The sequence below is a fragment of the Poecilia latipinna genome, unplaced genomic scaffold (assembly GCF_001443285.1).
Source record: "Poecilia latipinna isolate Pla-1442-1.1 unplaced genomic scaffold, P_latipinna-1.0 Scaffold53, whole genome shotgun sequence".
NCBI classification, from domain to species: domain Eukaryota; kingdom Metazoa; phylum Chordata; class Actinopteri; order Cyprinodontiformes; family Poeciliidae; genus Poecilia; species Poecilia latipinna.
The window spans coordinates 1-18,584 of record NW_015112669.1 but is presented as its reverse complement, the minus strand read 5'-3'; the positions used below and the strand labels follow the sequence as shown (position 1 = coordinate 18,584).

Genomic DNA, 18,584 nt, shown 5'->3' with positions numbered 1-18,584 from the left:
TGGGCCGATGGGTTTTTGGGGGTTTCCCCCAAATTTTAAAAATTTAAAAAAAAAAAAAAAAAAAAAAAAAAAAAAAAAAAAACGAGAGGAAACTGTGGATAAAACAGTTAAAAAACAAGAAAGGTCATGTTGTCACCAGTTTGGCAGTATCTCCGATACTTAAAACAAAAAAACTAAGCAATAGTTATTAATATCGGCTGATATGAGTCACTTTGGCTATTTTCATACTGCAACCTGAAACGACCCAATTCTGATTTTTTTTTTGTTGACCTGCATCTGATCTTTTTATGACAGTCTGAACAACACAGATCAGATTTTCTTCAATGCAAGAAAATTCGCATTCTGATTTTCTCCACTTTGTATTTCATAAATCTATAGGTTTTTTTTATTATTTATTTTAAGGCTTATTTAACTGTAACTATATATTTGCATGTTCTTTTACTTCCCCCAAAACAACACATTTTCAGAAGCAAAATATGTTTTTCATATTTCCAAGCAGCTGGTAGTTTCAAGTAGCACCTTGTAAGAAAATCATGTTACCTCACTGAAACTTAAAGAGATTACCATGTCTCCTTATGTTGCAACTGTGTAGCTAAGCTTCATTGTGTGATTTAAACGTGTACTAAAGAGACCAAAAAAAATAAAACAAGATGAAAGAAATTGCAAACAGGTTCAAAGTTTCTGAAGCTTGAATTACTAAAAGACACAATGTGCTTAGTGCCACCACAGAAACAGGAAAGTTTTACTCTTGCTTTGCTGTTTGCTCGTATTTAGCAAATGCTTTTATAATGTCCACCAAGAAGGATGTAGTTAATTAACCAACTCAATTAAATGAGGAAGAAATGTATTCATTTGAACATGAAATGATCTCAGCAGAACAGTCCAAGTTTGATATTCAAAATGTTTTTCCAACATTCACCTATTCAACTCAGTGGTTTTGATTCTTACCTGTTTTGCAATGGATGTTTGATATACTGCTCAGGATTTGCAACAACCTGACCATCAGCCTGTTGATCTTCAGTTTCAGCTGCTTTCTAAAGAGATAAACACACAAACACATCATATAGCTGCAGAGGAAACAGAATACATGAATCTGAATGAATCCTAGTTTTGCACGCACTGCAGACGAGAAAGGCACCAACATATTTTTTAATCAGAGCGACAAAAAATGAGTAATATTTACTAACGCAATTTCAATAACAATTTAGTCTTTAAATCCTGAAAACTTAATCAGTCACCCAGTTTAGACGTCCAACACGAAACAGTGAGATGACTAAGCAAGCTTCTCAAAGCACGGCCCTGAACTTGGCTTCTGATTCTCTGTTGTACAAGAGTATTTCTTAACCATAATCAGATTGTGTAAAATCTGAATTTCACTTTCACATCGTCCTTCACATAGAATAGAAAACCCTCGGAGGGCCGAGACAAGCTATAAGGATACAAATAAAGACAAGGCCCCCACTCCCCCCCACCAATTAAATAATTCATTCCAGATGAATGACTAACCCACTCGCTGCGTTCAACAAAATGGGGGTTTGTGAATCCAAATCAGCACAGACTGAGCTGCCAGTGCATCCACTGCATTTACATGATTTGATCACCATCTGCATTCCATCTCTTCTTTTGGAGATTTGATGTTGTTCTCCCCATCGTCACTGCCAAACCTCAAGATCAAGAGACTCATCACGTGATTTGAAACGTGGTTCTGAACGTTCAACGGTTCCACAGATTTCACGCGACCAAGCGCCCAAGATATTGCAAAACAGAACAGACAGGCTGTGTCGATGTTAATTTTGCCATATTAAAAAAGGAGGGATAAAAGGTAACGCAGACATAAAAGTTTGTTTACTTCTATGCCTGTAGGAAGCTACGGTAAGAGGTTGACAAACTTTTATTCTCATGACTTCAATGTCTTAAGACATCACGTGTACTAGTAAAATTGAAAAAGAAGATTAGTTATATGAGAGAAACAGTGAAAACCGGCTACCTTTTACCAGGGCGCCTACATTCAAAATTAGAAAGATAGATTAGATGGTGGATGTTAACTTTAAGTAAACATCTACATCTCATTTCTTCAGCACCACAGACAGCACCATGGACATGTCCACTTGACACGTCAGAGCCAAGGCTGAAACCATGGACATGTATTAGCATAAACTCCAGTTAAAAAGAAATGTCAATGATAAACTCAGAAACACACTCTGACTGCTGCTGGGGGGACGTAGAGAGATAATAGGAGAACAGACATTTTGATTATATTTTAAACTCATCAGTTAAATAATTTTTTAAAAGCAGAAACTCGAGACACTTGCAAGGTTTTAATATCTGCATTATGGAAGACTTCTGCCTTTCATAGGCCCTACACTGACAATATTATAACATATTCCAAGCTGTGTTTTTGAAGGACACATTTGAACGTGAGTCACCAAATTAACATTTATAACACCCACAGACCAAACAAATTCAATAAATCTCGTAATAAGTGCCAGAAAAAAGATAAAACCTTAGCTCACTTCACAACTAAGGGTTGCTAGCATTAGTTTTAGCAGGCGTGCTAGGCTAGTTAGAAGCTCGATACACACGTGTTTTTAGCGTCATAAACTGCATCAATAAATTAGAGGGGGCAAAATAAAAATGTTCCTGGCATGACCACCACCGTACTTTGGGTCTAATGTCGAGTAACACCAAAGCAAACCACTGCGTGAAGTATGAATGAACGACGCTCAGTCAATCAGTCCCTCCCTGCCGACAAAGTCAGGCACATTGCACTGCATGCTAACGCTAATCCACGCCGATATTGTTAATGCGAAACACCGTCAATTACCCTAAATACAAGCGTCACGTTCAACGTGGAAACTTTGGAAATTAAATCTAACAGATCAAGCGGGGACTCAACGAGCCTCTCCGCGCGCATCAGTCGGTTATTTTCATCTGTGTCTCGTCTCTCTTACCGGCTCCGATGTCGCCATCTTGACTTGTAGAAACGATCTGCCCGTGAGACGCTTCAATCCGCTCTACGGAAGCCGCACCGCTCCAGTTTGACTTGAGTGACCGAACGAAAGGATATAATCAAGCTCCGCGTAATTTTATTTAATAATAATAATAATAATAATAATAATAATAATAATAATAATAATAATAATATACAGTATTCCTTGGGGGTAACGACTTAGGTGAGCCAAAAGACTATTAGATTAGTGATAGTGAAAAATAAGTGAATAAGTGAGAAAGTATATAATACTTAGTGACAAAAAAGTCTCTCCATAGTGTTATGAACACAAACTTTAATTTAATTCTGCCGATACGCAAACCTAAAATACAACATTATCTTTTTCACAACTTTGAAACAAAAATGTGACTTCATGACATACAATCTGGTAAATATAACTTGAAATGTAAAAATAAATTAGTTGCTATTTCAGTTACTACCATCGATCACAAATCTACAATAGATGCCACAATCTGAAACCTCTCTTACCTTGTGTATAGGTAGTTTTATGTCGTGGATCTGTCTGTACTTGACTAAAAGCTTATTGACTGTAATGCCAAACTACTTTGAACCAGATGAACTTGGAGCCTGGTGCCTAGAGCTCAGTTCCCTCCTTGGTTATTAACCTTAAGAGGCAGCTTTGTCACATGTGATTTAGTAAATTATCATACTTTCCACCAGGACTAAAGTTGACAAAAAGTCACGAGGGACTGTCATTATACACGTGATAAAACATTTTGTGTATATCACCTGACTTATAATCCTTCCTAAATGCCAGCTGTAGTGCTTACAATTGAAAACAATGTAATTGGTAAGTATATTGCTTATCTCAAGAAAGGACTGGTCATTTGTTCATTTTTTAGAATCCATTAGAAAAATTAAATGATCCTGCTCCAGTGTATGTAAGAGAACTTTTAGAAATCTAAGTCTGAGACCATCTGTTGGTTTCATCTTAAGATCAGAGGAGACAGATTTAGTAAAATATTGTTCCCAGGCTGACATAACCACTGATGGGAACACTTTGCATCCCCATTGTCATGGCATGATTCAGTTGAATCTTTCAAAAGATGCAGGGGTAGCAATGACCACCCCCTAAATTTTCTGGATTATTTATCCTTTTTGTGATTGCTTCACACCATGAAGCAGTGTGTTGTGACGTTGCCTTATGCTACGTCTGCAAATGTGCATCCCTGCAATATGTATTAAATCAACTTGAAGCCTATGGCTTCATGTGAACTTTAGACAATGACCGTGTCTGTAACTTAGCAAATAAAAATTTATTTTTTTCGTCCTAATTGGATAGATGACTAAATATCAAAAATAAACAGCATGTAAAGTTGTGGTTAAAACTGTATTTCAACACACTAGAACTTATCAGTGAGCCATGTGTTGTCAAAGCTAGAGTGAAAAACTGAAACAAAAACAACAAAAACGAATCATGATGAGGTCCAAAATATAAATATGACTTTATTTAACAATCCTGAAAGAGATCAGCCATCCGTAAAAGGAATGCTAAATTTAGTCTCTTCTCAAGTCTAAACTGGATATACTTTTAGCAACATACAGTAATTCAGTTTTAAAATAAGCAAGATCACCCATTATCTAAAACACCTTTAACAGTACAGTAAAAACAATGTGGTTCACATACATATTTACAGTCTGTCTAAATGCTGGTGCTCGTTACAAAAATGTTTCATGTGGACAGAAAATGTCCGTTCAAAAGAAATAATAATTAAAAAAAATTACAATTTTCATTTTATTGTGTGATGTTTAAAATTCAGTGGATTCCAAACAGTTTTACATTCATTTGTTTATTTATTTTTTGCATGTAGGTTCAGATTTTTTTAAGAGCTGCTGGAGAAATCTTTAAAATGTGGAAGACATTTAAACTGTAAATGAAAAACTGCACCAGTATGCACCTTCAACTTGCACTTGAAAAACATATTAATGCTTTCGTTTGTTGTCCCCCGTCTACCAATGTTTGACAAAGGAAATGATACAGACAATGTCTGAACACATTCGACAAAGACGGGTTCTAGAAAAAGCACCGTTATACAGTTTAGAACCAGTTTAAGTCTTTGACATCTTTTCTTTTAGCACCAAAACCGAGTTTAAGCAGGCGACCAAATGTTTCAGATAAAGATGTAATGCCATCTGTCTTAGTGTGAATATGAGTGAAGGGTTGTGCTAAAGTTGCAATCATCCTAGTTCCTAAAAATAAAGAGCTTCTCTTTAATGGGTACAAAAAAATTCCCAGGAGCTACTCCCAGCCCCTTTACTGAGACCCTGTAAAAAGATATATGTAAACAAAGGTCTTCACAAGAGCTGGGCACTTGAAAAAAACATCTTAAGCAATTGTTTGAGTGCGACATGGTGTTCAAGTGGTTTTACAACAACAGGGTGTTGTGTTGACATCTGACACATTTGTAGCTTCTTGTAAGATAGCACCATTAAAATATACAGTTAGATTCTGAAGTCCTATAATCACACTTGTTCCCTATGAAAGACGCCTCTTCCAAGAGTGGAATACCAGAGCCGGCCCAAGGCATGAGCAATCGAAGATATGAGAGCAATTGATACAAAACAGAAATACAATGCAGCCGTCCATTTTCACTGCCTTAAGCATTTTATAGTAACAATCTGAAGGGTTAGCGCAGTTCTTAGCGAGTGAGGGCGAGTTAATCTCTTTTCAAAGATTCTGATCTTTTGGGTCAGCTCCCTCACTGCTCCTAAATATGTCTCCACCAAGTATAACTTAGAGTCTTCTGTCTTGGTCTCATTTGTGTAATTATGAATATTTTGCCAAAAGTAAGGCCAACCTCTCACTGATAAACTTAGCAAACCTCACAATCGGTCAATCGAGATTGTTACATTGTCTGTTTAAATTATTTTTTCTCTTCTTACAGTAGGATCTGTAAGAGCAACAGTAACTGCTGCACGTGTCAAAATATGACTCAATCCAATGTTGTGCACTGTTTAACAGCTCAAATGCTCTAATTAATATAACTGTTGTGGTGAAGCGGGCTTTTTGGTAGTGGTTAAATTGTACTTTCAGAGAAGGATTTGTTCGGATTCGATCTGCATGCAATTCAAGAAGTATTATTAATAACACAGTGATACATTTTCTTAAAACGTTTTGTCGTCACCAAAATAAATGCAACAAAATACTGTGATAAAATATTACATCCACATCACCAATCAAGCTAAAACTGATCTAATTTCATTGACCAGCTAACTTCTGCGTCCATATTTAATTGTAGCTCTAGATATTTTATTTTTAAAATAAAAGTGAAGAAATACAAGAAAATAATCTATGTAAAGAGATAAGCTATACAAAAGTGGTCAACCACATTTAATGTAGTGTGAGAATGAAATCTAGCAAACTTACTGAAATTCTTGATAAGCTAACATTAGTTAAAATGTTAGCTCAACCTGCTGCTATAAAGGATGCACATTCATTGGCCAGCAGCTAGGTTTTAGCTAACATGCTAATATCGCTAGCTAACAATAGTAACAAAGGAAGATTAGCGGAGCTGTGGTGACAGCTACAAGGGTCCCCACATCTAACTAACTCTGTTCAGGACCTCACACAGCCTTGGACCGGCTCTGGTGTAACTGAGAACCTACTCCCGATAGTTTCTCATGATTCATTACTTTGGTGAGAACAGAATTTCATTAAATATATGTGTACTCAAACTGAATAAAAAGCTAATTATTGCAGAAATACTGTAAAACAAAACATGGTTAATTTTTAACTGTCAAATTTACTGTATAGTATCTCTGTCAGCACACACAATTCAGGCTTATGCCCTGTTTTTCAAGTTAAGGGAAAGTGCTTTTTAATATGCCATTTATAGCTGTGAATTAAAGAAATAAAATATTTCAATGAAGAAAAAAGTGATTTTTTTTTAAAACCACCAACAGAAGACTGAGGCAGTGAAAGGAAAACGCATAATGCTACATGTGACAATCTGTAGTAAATAAAATTATGTGAAGTAACAAAATTGCTAAACCAAGGTTACAGTGAGAATGGCACCAAAGTACCCTCCTACTGTACAATATAAAGCAGGGTATCATAGACATCTTGCAGTAAACAGGCTTATATCAGAAATTAAATAGAAATTGTTATGATCAGAATAAATAATCACATCTATTTTTGTTCTAAATCATGTGTATAAAACCAGTTTAAAAACATCTTGCTTCAAAGCACCATCTCTTTACATTAAAAACCAGCACCGAAACTCACAGTTGAAAAGCCAACAAACTTTGATCCTTCCCATCACCAAAGATGGCAGACTCTAAGAAGGACAAAGTTAGCAGACAATAGAAAAGTACAATAAAAACAAAAAAACAAAAAAACGACACGATGACGATGAGAGTAGCCGATTGAAGGTGAATGAGGTAAGGCAGAACCACGGTGTAGGAGTTTCAAGTGAGTCTGTTGAAACATGCCGACTAAGACCAGCGATTGTAAGGGCCCGTCACATGTGTAAGTGCATAAGGAGACACGGTGATGACGCCGCCTGTCGGCGCAGTGAAAGCCTGCCGTGTTGGGACATTCATTACCCTTCTTGCCTCCGCTGTCTCTTTATCCTCGTCTTCCTCTCCCTCCCCGCCCCCTGATGTTTTTCTGTTCTTCCCCGCATCGCCGCTTCCCTCCATCCTCAGTCTCTCCGCCTCCTCCTCCCGCTCCCGCTCCCGCTTGGCCATCTTGGCGTCCCACATCGCCATCCCGTGGCCTGGCTCGTTCAGGGCTTTGTGCTGGTAGAAGACCAAGGAGATGCGAGTTGGGTGGCGGCGGTTCGGCTTGAGGATGGGGGTGGTGGCGTGGAGCTCGCGGCGCGCGCACTCAATCAGGATTGAGCCGTGTGACGGCGCCACAGCAACGCCGCCAATGTCCTCGTCCAGGAAGTTGTGCTCGCTGTCGGACCACACCTCTTCCTGCTTTGCCTGTTGCGGTTCTTCGAGCGGCGGGGCTTGTAAGGGGAGAGACTGGCCTGGAGGGAAGTCGTGACCCCTGACCTCTCCTGCAACATCTTCTGCAGCCCGAAGAAGTCCATTGAGCCTGCCGAAGAGGCCCTCAGAGGTAGGTCTGGCAGAGAAAGAGGAGGGGGACAGTCTGTGCAGAGCGGAGCAGTGCATCTCGCTGGGCTCAGCTTTAAAGGGAAAGTCGTTGTTGAGGTTCTGTGGAGGTATACGTTCTAGTAAAGCACCCTGCTCACCAGAAGCTGGAGTTAAACCACTCATAGTGGCACCAGCAGTATGGTAGCCGACAGCTACGCCGTTATGCTTAAACTGAAGGTTTGATACGCTGTGGTGGCTGGAGGGGAGGACCTCCCGCTGCGAAGCGATCCCCGCCCCCGGAGAAGAGCAGCTGCTGACGCTGTGGCTGTAAGCAGCGGCTTGATTTCTCTCCGGTGTGGCTCTGCCAACACTGGTGGGTCTCGGTGGTACTCCATAAGCGCTGTAGAAGCCTTGAGGCTCTTTTTGGGGAAAACAGACGGCATGTGTTTTCATTGTAATTTTCTTACAAAAGCAAAAACGTTCGGATGATTAGATGTGCCGTACTACCTTTATTGGGGGTTTCAGATTTGACTTTCCCAGGAGTGAGAGATGACATGCCGAGCTTCTTCTCCATCTTCTCTGCCTGCGCCTTCAGACGAGCTTCCTGTCTTATCTTACGAGCAGATTTCACAGGCTCAGCCAGCAGGCGCACCTGAAAACAAATGGACCCAATAAATACAAAAAAACTAAACAAAACAAAAAACATTTAAACATAATTTTTCACAGTCAATTAAAAAAAATTTGCCCCTGAATCTAAGTTGGATTTATTATGAGTTATGAAAATTAACTGGAACGCCAATCCCAAAGTCAGACTTCTCATTCTGAAAGTCATAGAAGTTTTCAGAAGTCTCGCAACAACAATACTAAGCTGTAGTGTAAAACATGTAAGAGTGTATCTGAAGCCAGTGTTGCACATAGCGCCTTCAGCTCTAAACTGAATGAATTAAAAGTGATGCTTACATGTGGAATGTGCAGCGTAAAACAATTTTAATTTGCAAAAAGGGAAAACCATGTATCATTTCCCTACTACTCCACAATTATCTGCAACTTTATGTTGTTCTGTTACATGGACTCCTCAAAAATATACAACATTTGCATGGGATAAAAATTGCAACAGGATATAAAAAGATTTAAGGGGTTAAAGTACGACTGGAACCAAACATGGACCGTTGACCGTTCTGCTTCTACGCACCACAAATCTGGATCAAGTTTCCAGAAAACTGCAAAAGAGCTGAAACACTGAGTTCCTACTAAAAACCCACCTGTTTAGAATTGTTTTTGAATAATAATAAATGAAACATTGACCAATATATTTGATGTGTATTGATGATTTCGATAATGGCATTCATCAAAATGTAACGTGTGTTATTGGTCTTCTCAGTTGTTGACTGTATGGCGTCTTTTATGACTTTGTATATTTGTGTTTTTATGATGTAAAGCACTTTGAACTGCCTTGTTGCTGAAATATGCTATACAAATGAACTTTTTCTCCCCCTAAACATTTGAGCAGAGCTTAACTGACCACTTACCTCTCTGGGGAAGGAGGAGAGAACATGCAAAGCTCCACTCCGGATCTTGGCCCACTGGCCTTCAACCTGACCAAACTCGTCTTTGTCAGAGATCTTGTACAGTGGGAGCACATGAAGCTGTTCATCCTCAGGTATATTCCGCACCGCACGGTTATCTTCCTTTGTTAAAGTGCAAACCTGAAAAAGCACACCAGGCAGAGGTCAAGAGTTTCATTTCTTTCTGAAAAATATGACACTGGTTGACTTCTTCTAAGGCGTGAAATGATTGGTGTCAACTTGAATTACAGGACACCAGCTATTGTAAAAAAAGCGAGCCCTTTTTTTTCCTTGTAATTTTTGAAAAAATACAGACCAGTGACACAATGAAAACTGGTTGTGATCCACCTATATAAAAGTACATTCATGTTTTTTAATTCCTCAAACAAGATTCAAATCTAGATCCATTTGTGAATCAGAGGCAATATTTACAGACATTCCCTTCCTGATATGGTTGAGATTTGAGAAGAAGAATTAGCAAATATTTCAGTCTCCACATGTCCAAAGCTGATGGAGACATTAGCCAAAAAAAAAAAAAAAAAAAAAACTTGCTATCTATAGCTGCTTCAAGGAAGTAGTGATTCAGGGGCACTTGAAAAAAAAAAGAATCCATGCCTCCCTTTTCAGATTTTTATTTGTTGAGAAAAACTGGAACCATGAGTCAGTCCCCTTCCACTTTACAGATACGCAGTAGTTCACGTTGATCTATTACAAAAAATGACCAACATAACACAATAAAGTTTGTGGTTTGAATTAGTCAAAAATTGAAAAAGTCCAAGAGATGCTAATACTTTTGTAAAGCACAGCCAGCATTGCCTAAGAGTAACCAGCAGTTCTGACTGAGCGCTTACCACGGTGCTGCCGTTGTTCATGTTGCTGGTGTCTTTGTGAGCGTGAGCGCAGAAATCTACGCAAGCTGTGACCCCTGAAAAAGGACGACCCTCCATCCTGCCCAGCCGGCAAGCGTCCCCTGCAGCCTCGCACTCCACCTGTGAAAGGCAGGAGGAAAATAAGACACTCGAAAAGTGCTATCGGAAAAAAAACTGGGGCAAATTACAAGGCTGCATGTAAACATTCTCTAGTCCACTGATGATGGTCCAGAAGACATTGAATGAATAAATAAAAGTAACAGAGTCAGCAAAAGTTTCAAAGCGACCCCAATTGTAGCTATTATTCTGCAGTTTCAATGTTTCATACCTGGTTCTGGAATGCCACTGGAGCCAGCTTTTTGTAGAGTGGAGCGAGATCAGTGGCCAAACTCTGAAGGTTGCTCTCAATCTTCGCCTCCTAAAAATAACAAATTTAGGATTTGTTTCTTTGGTTGCTGAAAAATGACTTGTTTGATGCTTTCTTTTTATGTCTTCTAATGTAATACTCAACGCTGGCCACTAGGGGGCAAAATGCTGGAATACATTTATGTACATTTATAGCAAATTAAAGAGTGAAGTGCATTTGATTATACAAACAAACATACACCGATGACACAGACAACACATTATGACAACAAACAGTGGAGTGACGGTTTCTAGCAGTATTTTAGGAGCTATAATCGACTGAAAAACTGATGAAAACATCCTCTAACCTCCTCTCGGAGGTCTCCAAGCAGACGAAACTTGCGGGGCACTTTGCTGCGGGCAAACTTGCAGCCATTGAAGTACATGCTCCAGGAACAGCCAAAGGAGAACGAGGCTCCGCAGGTGTCAGGGTTCAAACCCTGGCATGCACACGTTCGACTGCAGGGACAGAAAGGCTCGATCAGAGACGGAAAAGAAATGGTCGGGATGAAACAGCTCAACAGGAAAATAGCGGGTAAAAAGAAAAAGCAACACACTCTTCGTTGAGGGCACAACGGCGACTGGTGGGGGAGCCGTATTTAAAGAGAGTCTCTGTGAGGTCTTGGTAAAGGTGGTCCGCCACCGTTCGAGGGATTCCCTCCCACGCCAGGATGAGGATCACCAACACAGCCGTGTCGCAGTAGTGGCCCGGTCTTTGTCGGACCAAGCACAGCAACTTCTCCTCTTCGCTCCCACGTCGGATCACCTGGTGGGTGGATCGGGATGTGACAAGTCAGATGGCGAGCAGAGACCGCACACACACACAAAATCACGGTTCAGAAGGAAGAAGCCGTTTTCCTTAAACACACAACTGGCGTCAACATGTAATCAAGGTGAGAAAATGATGGGATTATGAGCTTCACAGCAATCACACACCCATTTAGCTATGGGACACCCCTGGGAGCTCTTGCCCTCTTTCCCAGTGTAAACAACAACTTCCACCCTCACTGCGTTTCCTTTGGCACCATACCTGTGAGCAGAAAAACAAACATGTCATCCTCTGCATGTAACGCAATAACCCAGTATAATCCTGTAATCCATATCCAGATGTCACTAAATTTAAATATTTTTTTTCATAAACATAATTTCTAGAGCTTTTCCCTTTTTTTCCCCAATTCTAGATATTTCTGACAAAATAAGATTTATCTAAAGTCTTTCTATCCAGAGGCTCCACGATGCTAAAGTTGGCTTCTAATTCGGAAGTGTAGTAAATGAATATTTCACAGTTTTCTTGGTATCTGGAACAACTGAGATCAGCTCTGTCTCTATTTCTGTTAATCAATAACATTTGAAATCAGATTTAAATTATTCAACACTAATTCCAGACTTTTGAAGTACAGTTGCTGGCTGTTTATTTGTAGGAGTCTGTAAAGAATATTTGTTTCAAACTCTTTTTTTTGGCATTGAAAACAAACAATTTATGAACCACATATCTCTGTCTAAAATCTAGTTAACAACTAAGATTTTAAGCAATTTAGAGGCCAAGAAAGGCAGTGACATGTGCCTATTTTTTTTTTTTTAATTTTTGAATGAGTATTAATTGGTCAAGCTTTCAAAATAAAAATGCTGCTGTATTATTGGTCTGACGTGGCAAATCAAAGAAAATAAACACAACTTTATAATTGCAAAAAACACTGTATTTTTAAGAAGGTTCAATGTTTATCTTTTTGAAAATAGGATATGGAATAATATTTAATATGCTTTGACTGAAGTCAATAGCTTAAACGTAATGATCATAACCATTATTATGATCATTAGTAGTAGTAATATTGGTAATATAATATCCCAATATTAACAAATTTAAAATCTGCCCTTTATTAGTCAGAAAGTTAGTTGGCAGACAAAACCCACAATCCACGCTTGTAATTTTAGTGCTAACAGTAACCTCACTTAGCATAATGCAAATAGGCAACTACTTGCAGAGAAGAAGTCATGTTATTTCCTTTTTGAAGTAAGGAAAATAAGACATCATAAAACAAGACAGAAACCCTTTTTTGTGCAGTTAAAAAAAAATAAAAAATCCAAAAACCAGCAACATTTAACGCTCAGTGCTCCTGAGAGGTAAATATATCATCTGAGTCTTTAACACCAGAGATAACTGATTTGGTTTTAATGGTAATTTCATTTTAATACAGTAAAACCAACTAAGAAATGTAATTACGGTTATATTAAACCTTTTCATTCCTAGCACCTGGCTTCGCATAGTTTCTATTTGTCGCCACAGTAGGTCTCGTCTGGGGGTCAGACCACATTAACCACACTTCATTAAACTGATACTTCTTACATTAGTTTACACATCCTCTCCCTGCATCCTGACTCTATCGGCTACTATAAATTCTCTCAACATTGTAATTATTTATTATTGTTCCAGTAAGAACGTGCTGTAACTTGGACAGTGATGGAGCCAAGGACCTTTGAAACAAGCTGTCACCTAAGCTTATGGCCCCCTGGTCTCAGCTTTACGGTTTCTTGTTTCAGCACGCTGTGTGTTTCTGTGTTTTTGTGCACATGTGTTGTAGCGTGACACTTAGAGCGAGTGTTAAAATACCTTAACCAAACTTCCTTCTTATTCAGAGTAGTTGTAACATAGCTGTTTACTTCTTGTGACCGGGAGGTTCTCAAAGTTTCGGTAAAGCAATTCAATGTACCTGTTTTCCATCATTTCCCTTACGGCGGCAACGTTGGGTCCTGCCCCAAGGTGAGTGTAGTAAGGGCCTTCCTCCTTTTCAATAACTTGGTCTGTGGAAAAAACAGACACCTTATGGCTAAAGACACGAATTCAGCATTCAAAAGTGTTCATGCAGATCCAAACATGGCAGAGAAACACAGTATTAATATGGACGAAGTGTAAATTGCAAAATTCACACCCCTTGAACTACAGTAATACTGTTTATAAAAGTGCAATCACAAAGCAACTGACTGGAAGAAATATTTAGTAGGGCACTCTGCTAGCCAAATATATTTGGCCTGTTGATTGGTCTTTAAATGGCTTTGTTTTCCACGTCAAATGGACATTTTTAGTGGCTGAAATGCTTAACCTCACAGAGAGTAGTGAGCAAATTAGAAAGACTGAAAAAGAAAGAGATGAGTCAGGAAATTGTCGGTAACTGCAATTGATACAGATATTGTCGCCACCTTGAGCATTTATGTTCTCCTATATTCTTAAACCTGTCTTATGTGATATACAGACATTTTAAGGCCAATGTGAATTTGTTGTACTTCTTATTCCACAACTTTACTATTCCTTTAATGAGTTCCATTATGTTGTGAATGATACAAAGCAGAGCTAACTCACCCACACAGTGACAGGAAGGAAGATCTGCCAGTTTTTTGGAAGGTGTACTGAGCAGGTTCTTGATGGGGGTATCCAGGAAACTCATCGGAGACTCCAGAAAGCTGTTGACACCATTCCTGGTTGGAGTGGACTCTACAGGGTGAGCCCCGTCAGTCGCTGTGGACAGGACAGTGACGGACCCGGACGTCTCTAGCTTATAGTAGTTCTGTTGGCTTGGAGGAGGGGAGTCAGGAGGCCCTGAGAAGCCGTTGCTCAGAACACGGAACCCATTGACGTTGCTAGTAAAAGCTGGTTTTGCAGGGCTGGCGATAGGATGAGTGCCGTGCTGAAGCTCGCCAGCAGGCGGCGCTACCTGAGATAACACGTGGCTCTCTGCTGGTCCCGCAACGAAACCATTGCATTGATTGTGTGGGAGAGGCAGACCATTAGGAAGCGACCACTGGTGGTTTTCTCCAGCACCAGTGTGGTTCGTGGTGAACAGATTGTTGGGATTCTGAGACAAACTTGTATTGTGAATGTTACTTTGATGGATCAGTTGCCTCCTTCCTTCTTGAGCCTCAGCCAAGTATTTCTTCAAATCAATTTGAGCCAACGGCAAAAAGAAATTGTTCTTGGGTTGACGACTCGATTTCCCGTGTGGGAGACCATTCTGGCCTCGGCTCCTGTGAGGCGTCTCCCCACCCTGCCCGGTCCTACGACTCGCTCCCTCCTGTAATCCATCGCTTTTCCTCTTCCTGGGCTTGGACGGCGTAGTTTTGGTCTTTTTTAAGGGAGGCTTTTTCTGACAGGGGCTTTGCTGGGATTTGTAGTTGTACTTTATAGCTGAAACAGGTGTTCCCTTAGGGGGGCCGTTGTCGGACTGTTGATTGTGCCGCGCCTGGATGATGAAGGCCAGATCCGCCAGCTGAGCTGCCACTTCTTCCTCGTCCCTGTTCCTCCTCATTTTAATGACGCACCTTTCCCTGTCCTCTCCTAACCGCTCATGACCCCTGCTGGAGTCCTTATAGCTACACTGTGAATGGATGACATAAGGAGACTGACTCTGGTTTGTCCCCCTGCAGTTTGAGGGCATTTCTTCGACAGAAGGCTTTGTGTCAGAGCTCAGCCTTCTGGAGCACTGAATGACATTCCCCTGCCTGGCCACAGGAGGGCGTATCACTGAAGTCTGGTGTAGCGGTGAGCTGATGACCGAGACTTTGTTGTAGTGGATGGCTGATGCACGTTTAGCTGCTTGCTGTGCAGGATTTGTGTGGAAACCTGGGGAACTGGAGGAAATGGGGTGTTCACCATTACTTTCAGCTTTAATGGGACCTGAGGGGCTTTGTGGTATTACCGCCAATTGAGTCAAGGCCTCGATAGCAATAGCCTGATCAAAACTAAGGTTTCTCCTCTCCGCCAAGGACTGCACACTGGGTAACAGGACACTTTGAGGAGGTTCACTTTTGATGGGTTGGGGAGTCCTTTGCAAATTAGCAGGAGTGCTTTTCTTCAACTCATCTTTTTCTGTTTTGACAAAGTGCAAATCTGGCGGTTCTGTCTTAATGGAGCACAGAATGGAAGAACGTGTACCGAGAAGTTTCTCCTCTAGTCCCTTCCTCTCTGTGACGGACAGGCAGACAACTGCTGCCAACATCGACAGAGGATCTTCGCACATATCGTCGTCTTGCCTAGTCAGCTGCGTGGTAGTCTGCTCAGTGATCCACAGCCACGGCTCTTCCAGTTTGATCTTCTTTAGTGGAAGTGACACATCATCTGGAGACGCCTTTGGCCCGTTCTCTGAGTTGTCTTTTGGGATTGTGGCAATAATAGTCCTTTGAAGCTCCGATGCCATTGAAGTCCTTTTACATGCTGATTTCAGATCAGACTGAGACCCATTGGTCATATTAGCACCGTTAGGCTTTGTAAGACTCCCATCAGAACCATTCTGATGAGTCACAGAAGAGCATATGTGGCGATGAAGTGCAGAATTGGTCAAATCCATCTCTGACTCTCTTTTAATAAGTGCTGGCTTTCCACTGTGGTTGGCGAAGGGCTGGACAATGACGGGAGATTGAGTGTGAGGTATGTGGTCATCCTCCTCCTCGTCCTCCTCCGCTGCCATGTAGGTATCATCCATCTGTTCCTTGCCTTTGCCATTTATTGAGCCGATTTCAGGAGCCACCTGAGAAGCAGAGGAGAAACATGAAGAAGAAAGCTGACTCAACGATCTCTGGCAGAAATCAGTGATTTAGCATGAGTAAAAATACAGTGTGAATTTCAAAGCATCAAATCATATTCTTGTGCTAGATTGGCTCAGTCATATCCAGACTTACAAAGACGTGAAAACTGAAACAAAATCCACAAAATCTCTTGCTTGAGCTCGAACTATTTTGCAAACGAAAATAGGCCAAAACGTCAGTTTCTAGATGCAGATACATTTCAGGTTTTGAGATGAATGAACACTTTTGTGAAGCTGGATATTTAAAAGCATTTGTCCACAGCTGAGGTGAAGATTCAGGTATCCTGCAGAGTGCAGAGAGAGGTACTGACCCTGAGGTAGCCAAGAGCTACTAAGTAAACATTTTAAAAACACCCGCACCTCATGACATCGCTGCTATCTGAGGTTCGCTGAGTTCATGTGTGCAGCATGCATGCACAAGTTGTGTTTGACGCTTTACACAGAGGTGTTTCCTTGAGCATGCCATAAAAATGTGCAAATTTACGCAGCCATTCACACAGACTATGTCAGCCCATGTGCATACAGTCATGTGAGTGGTGCAGTGCAGCTTTTCACATCATTCAAGACTATTGACGACAAAAAGTGTAACAGTACTCCAAAGGTCCAAAGTACCAATGCACATTGATTGCCCACCAAAAGCCAAGGCAAACACACACTCAACGTAATCTGTGACTACATGCAAACAATCATTTCCCCATTTTATAGTGTCTGTGGAGGTTTTGTGTTGTTCTAGATGTTATCTTAGGACCAAGGCAGACATATTTTTATTCTAAAAATGTGGACTAAATATTGTTGAGAGTTTTGTACAAATATTTCTTGTTTCTCATCCTCTTGACTCAGGCCTGAAAATGTGACATGGCTTGAAACAGCACAGGCCTTTATATAAGATTCAGATCTGCATCCTTCAGCAAGGGAAGTATGACTAAACATGCAGCAGGAAACAAAACTTTTTGAAAAGCACCAATAATGTGCTAAAGCTAAGCTGCAGATAGAATTTATAACTGGAGGTTACAGTGTAATATCATAACCTGTGTCGTACACAGTTTTGTAAGCCCCATGTTCAAGCTAATGAACTAGCAGGACAGCAGGGGTGCGCGGGTTATGTTCTTCATCACTTTTTTACCTGGCATAAACTCTCATTAAACTCCACGGTCACTGATTTAGAACTGTTTGGAGAGGGAGATATGCACACCAGCCTTACAGCCTCTCAATACAAACCAGACGCCTTTGAACTAACAGAACAAATAGGAAACACATGTGCTGACCACATAATTATGTTTTTTATCAACATTTTTCCATCTGGGTCAAGTTGACTCTGATGCTCTATTACAACAGTGGGGCGCTTTTACTGTATTGCAGTGGATCCAAAAAGAAGTCAAAGAGATTTTTAGCTATATATCATGAACAGCGCTATCATCTGAACATAAAGCTGGCCTGCTGTAAGCAACTCAGAAATGTCCTGTTTGTGATGTACACAGTGTGTTTTGTTTTATGGAGGCATGTGGTGTACAAAGAATTGAGCCTTGTGATGTCCCACATGTGATCACTTCAGGGTCGCCATGCGTTCAGATGAATATTCACTGTAAAAGCTTACATTCACTCTCCATGGGCTTGAATGCAATATTATTGTTAGACGTTTAAAGATGAATTTGAATTGGTGGAGTTCACTCATTAAACCACATGCTGTCCTGCTTCAGGCATAGAGCCCAAACTTTCATTAGAATCGAGGTTAGGGCTTTGGAAGTCCGTTCCAGAAGTCGATCTGGTCTTTTTAAAACATCCTTGGATCTATGTTTCGGAGTATTTTTTTCTTCTAGGAACACCAGCGTCTGTGTAAGTTTTAACAACATGACCCAAACGTCCCCCTCGGATGTCAGGAAATTGGTTCGGATGCTGAGAAACCACTAAGGATCCAATCTGTCATAAACTGGAAACTGCTTGAACACCGTTGTTGCCGTCTACAGTGTTACGAAGGTTGCTGACCAAAAGATTTTTCACTCTGCTCCAAAACGGACACATTCAAGTGCAGATGAAGTTTCAGTGTCGTCTGTGTTTTACAACAAGTCGTATATAAACAGACCAAGAAATAAAATTGTGGCCATGTGTAGCCTTAATTGGT

The 18,584-nt window shown here is 40.5% G+C and overlaps 2 protein-coding genes across 3 annotated transcripts in view; both read right to left on the bottom strand.

Annotated features, from left to right (window-relative positions):
* eif4e1c (eukaryotic translation initiation factor 4E family member 1c) overlaps positions 1 to 3,042 on the bottom strand; it is a 9,669-nt gene extending 6,627 nt beyond the window's left edge. The window contains exons 1-2 of one of the 2 annotated variants that reach the window (XM_015052127.1): positions 2,952 to 3,042; positions 949 to 1,034 (exon numbers count right to left, since the gene is read on the bottom strand). In XM_015052127.1, coding sequence (XP_014907613.1) covers positions 949 to 1,034; positions 2,952 to 2,969 — 104 coding nt within the window. In that variant the 5' untranslated portion in view covers positions 2,970 to 3,042. The other variant, XM_015052118.1, reaches the window with a different exon arrangement.
* A 1,389-nt stretch (positions 3,043 to 4,431) lies between these two features.
* Positions 4,432 to 17,507, bottom strand: LOC106959448 (methylcytosine dioxygenase TET3-like). The gene is made up of 10 exons (XM_015052022.1): positions 14,248 to 17,507; positions 13,601 to 13,691; positions 11,829 to 11,922; positions 11,450 to 11,658; positions 11,201 to 11,351; positions 10,816 to 10,905; positions 10,470 to 10,607; positions 9,583 to 9,759; positions 8,561 to 8,705; positions 4,432 to 8,472 (listed from the first exon to the last, which is right to left on the bottom strand). Exons 1-10 carry the CDS (start codon positions 16,361 to 16,363, stop codon positions 7,445 to 7,447), a joined length of 4,239 nt encoding a protein of 1,412 aa, XP_014907508.1. The 5' UTR covers positions 16,364 to 17,507; the 3' UTR covers positions 4,432 to 7,444.
* Positions 17,508 to 18,584: the final 1,077 nt, after the last annotated feature.

What these genes read in the sequence shown, in the direction of transcription:
- LOC106959448 (XM_015052022.1), bottom strand. Translation starts at nt 16,363, where the DNA reads ATGGATGATACCTACATGGCAGCGGAGGAGGACGAGGAGGAGGATGAC. An exon ending in CAGTGGCATTCCAGAACCAG is followed by an intron (nt 10,608 to 10,815) that starts GTATGAAACATT and finishes TGCCTTTCACAG; the next exon opens with GTGGAGTGCGAGGCTGCAGG. An exon ending in TGAACAACGGCAGCACCGTG is followed by an intron (nt 9,760 to 10,469) that starts GTAAGCGCTCAG and finishes GTGCTTTTTCAG; the next exon opens with GTTTGCACTTTAACAAAGGA.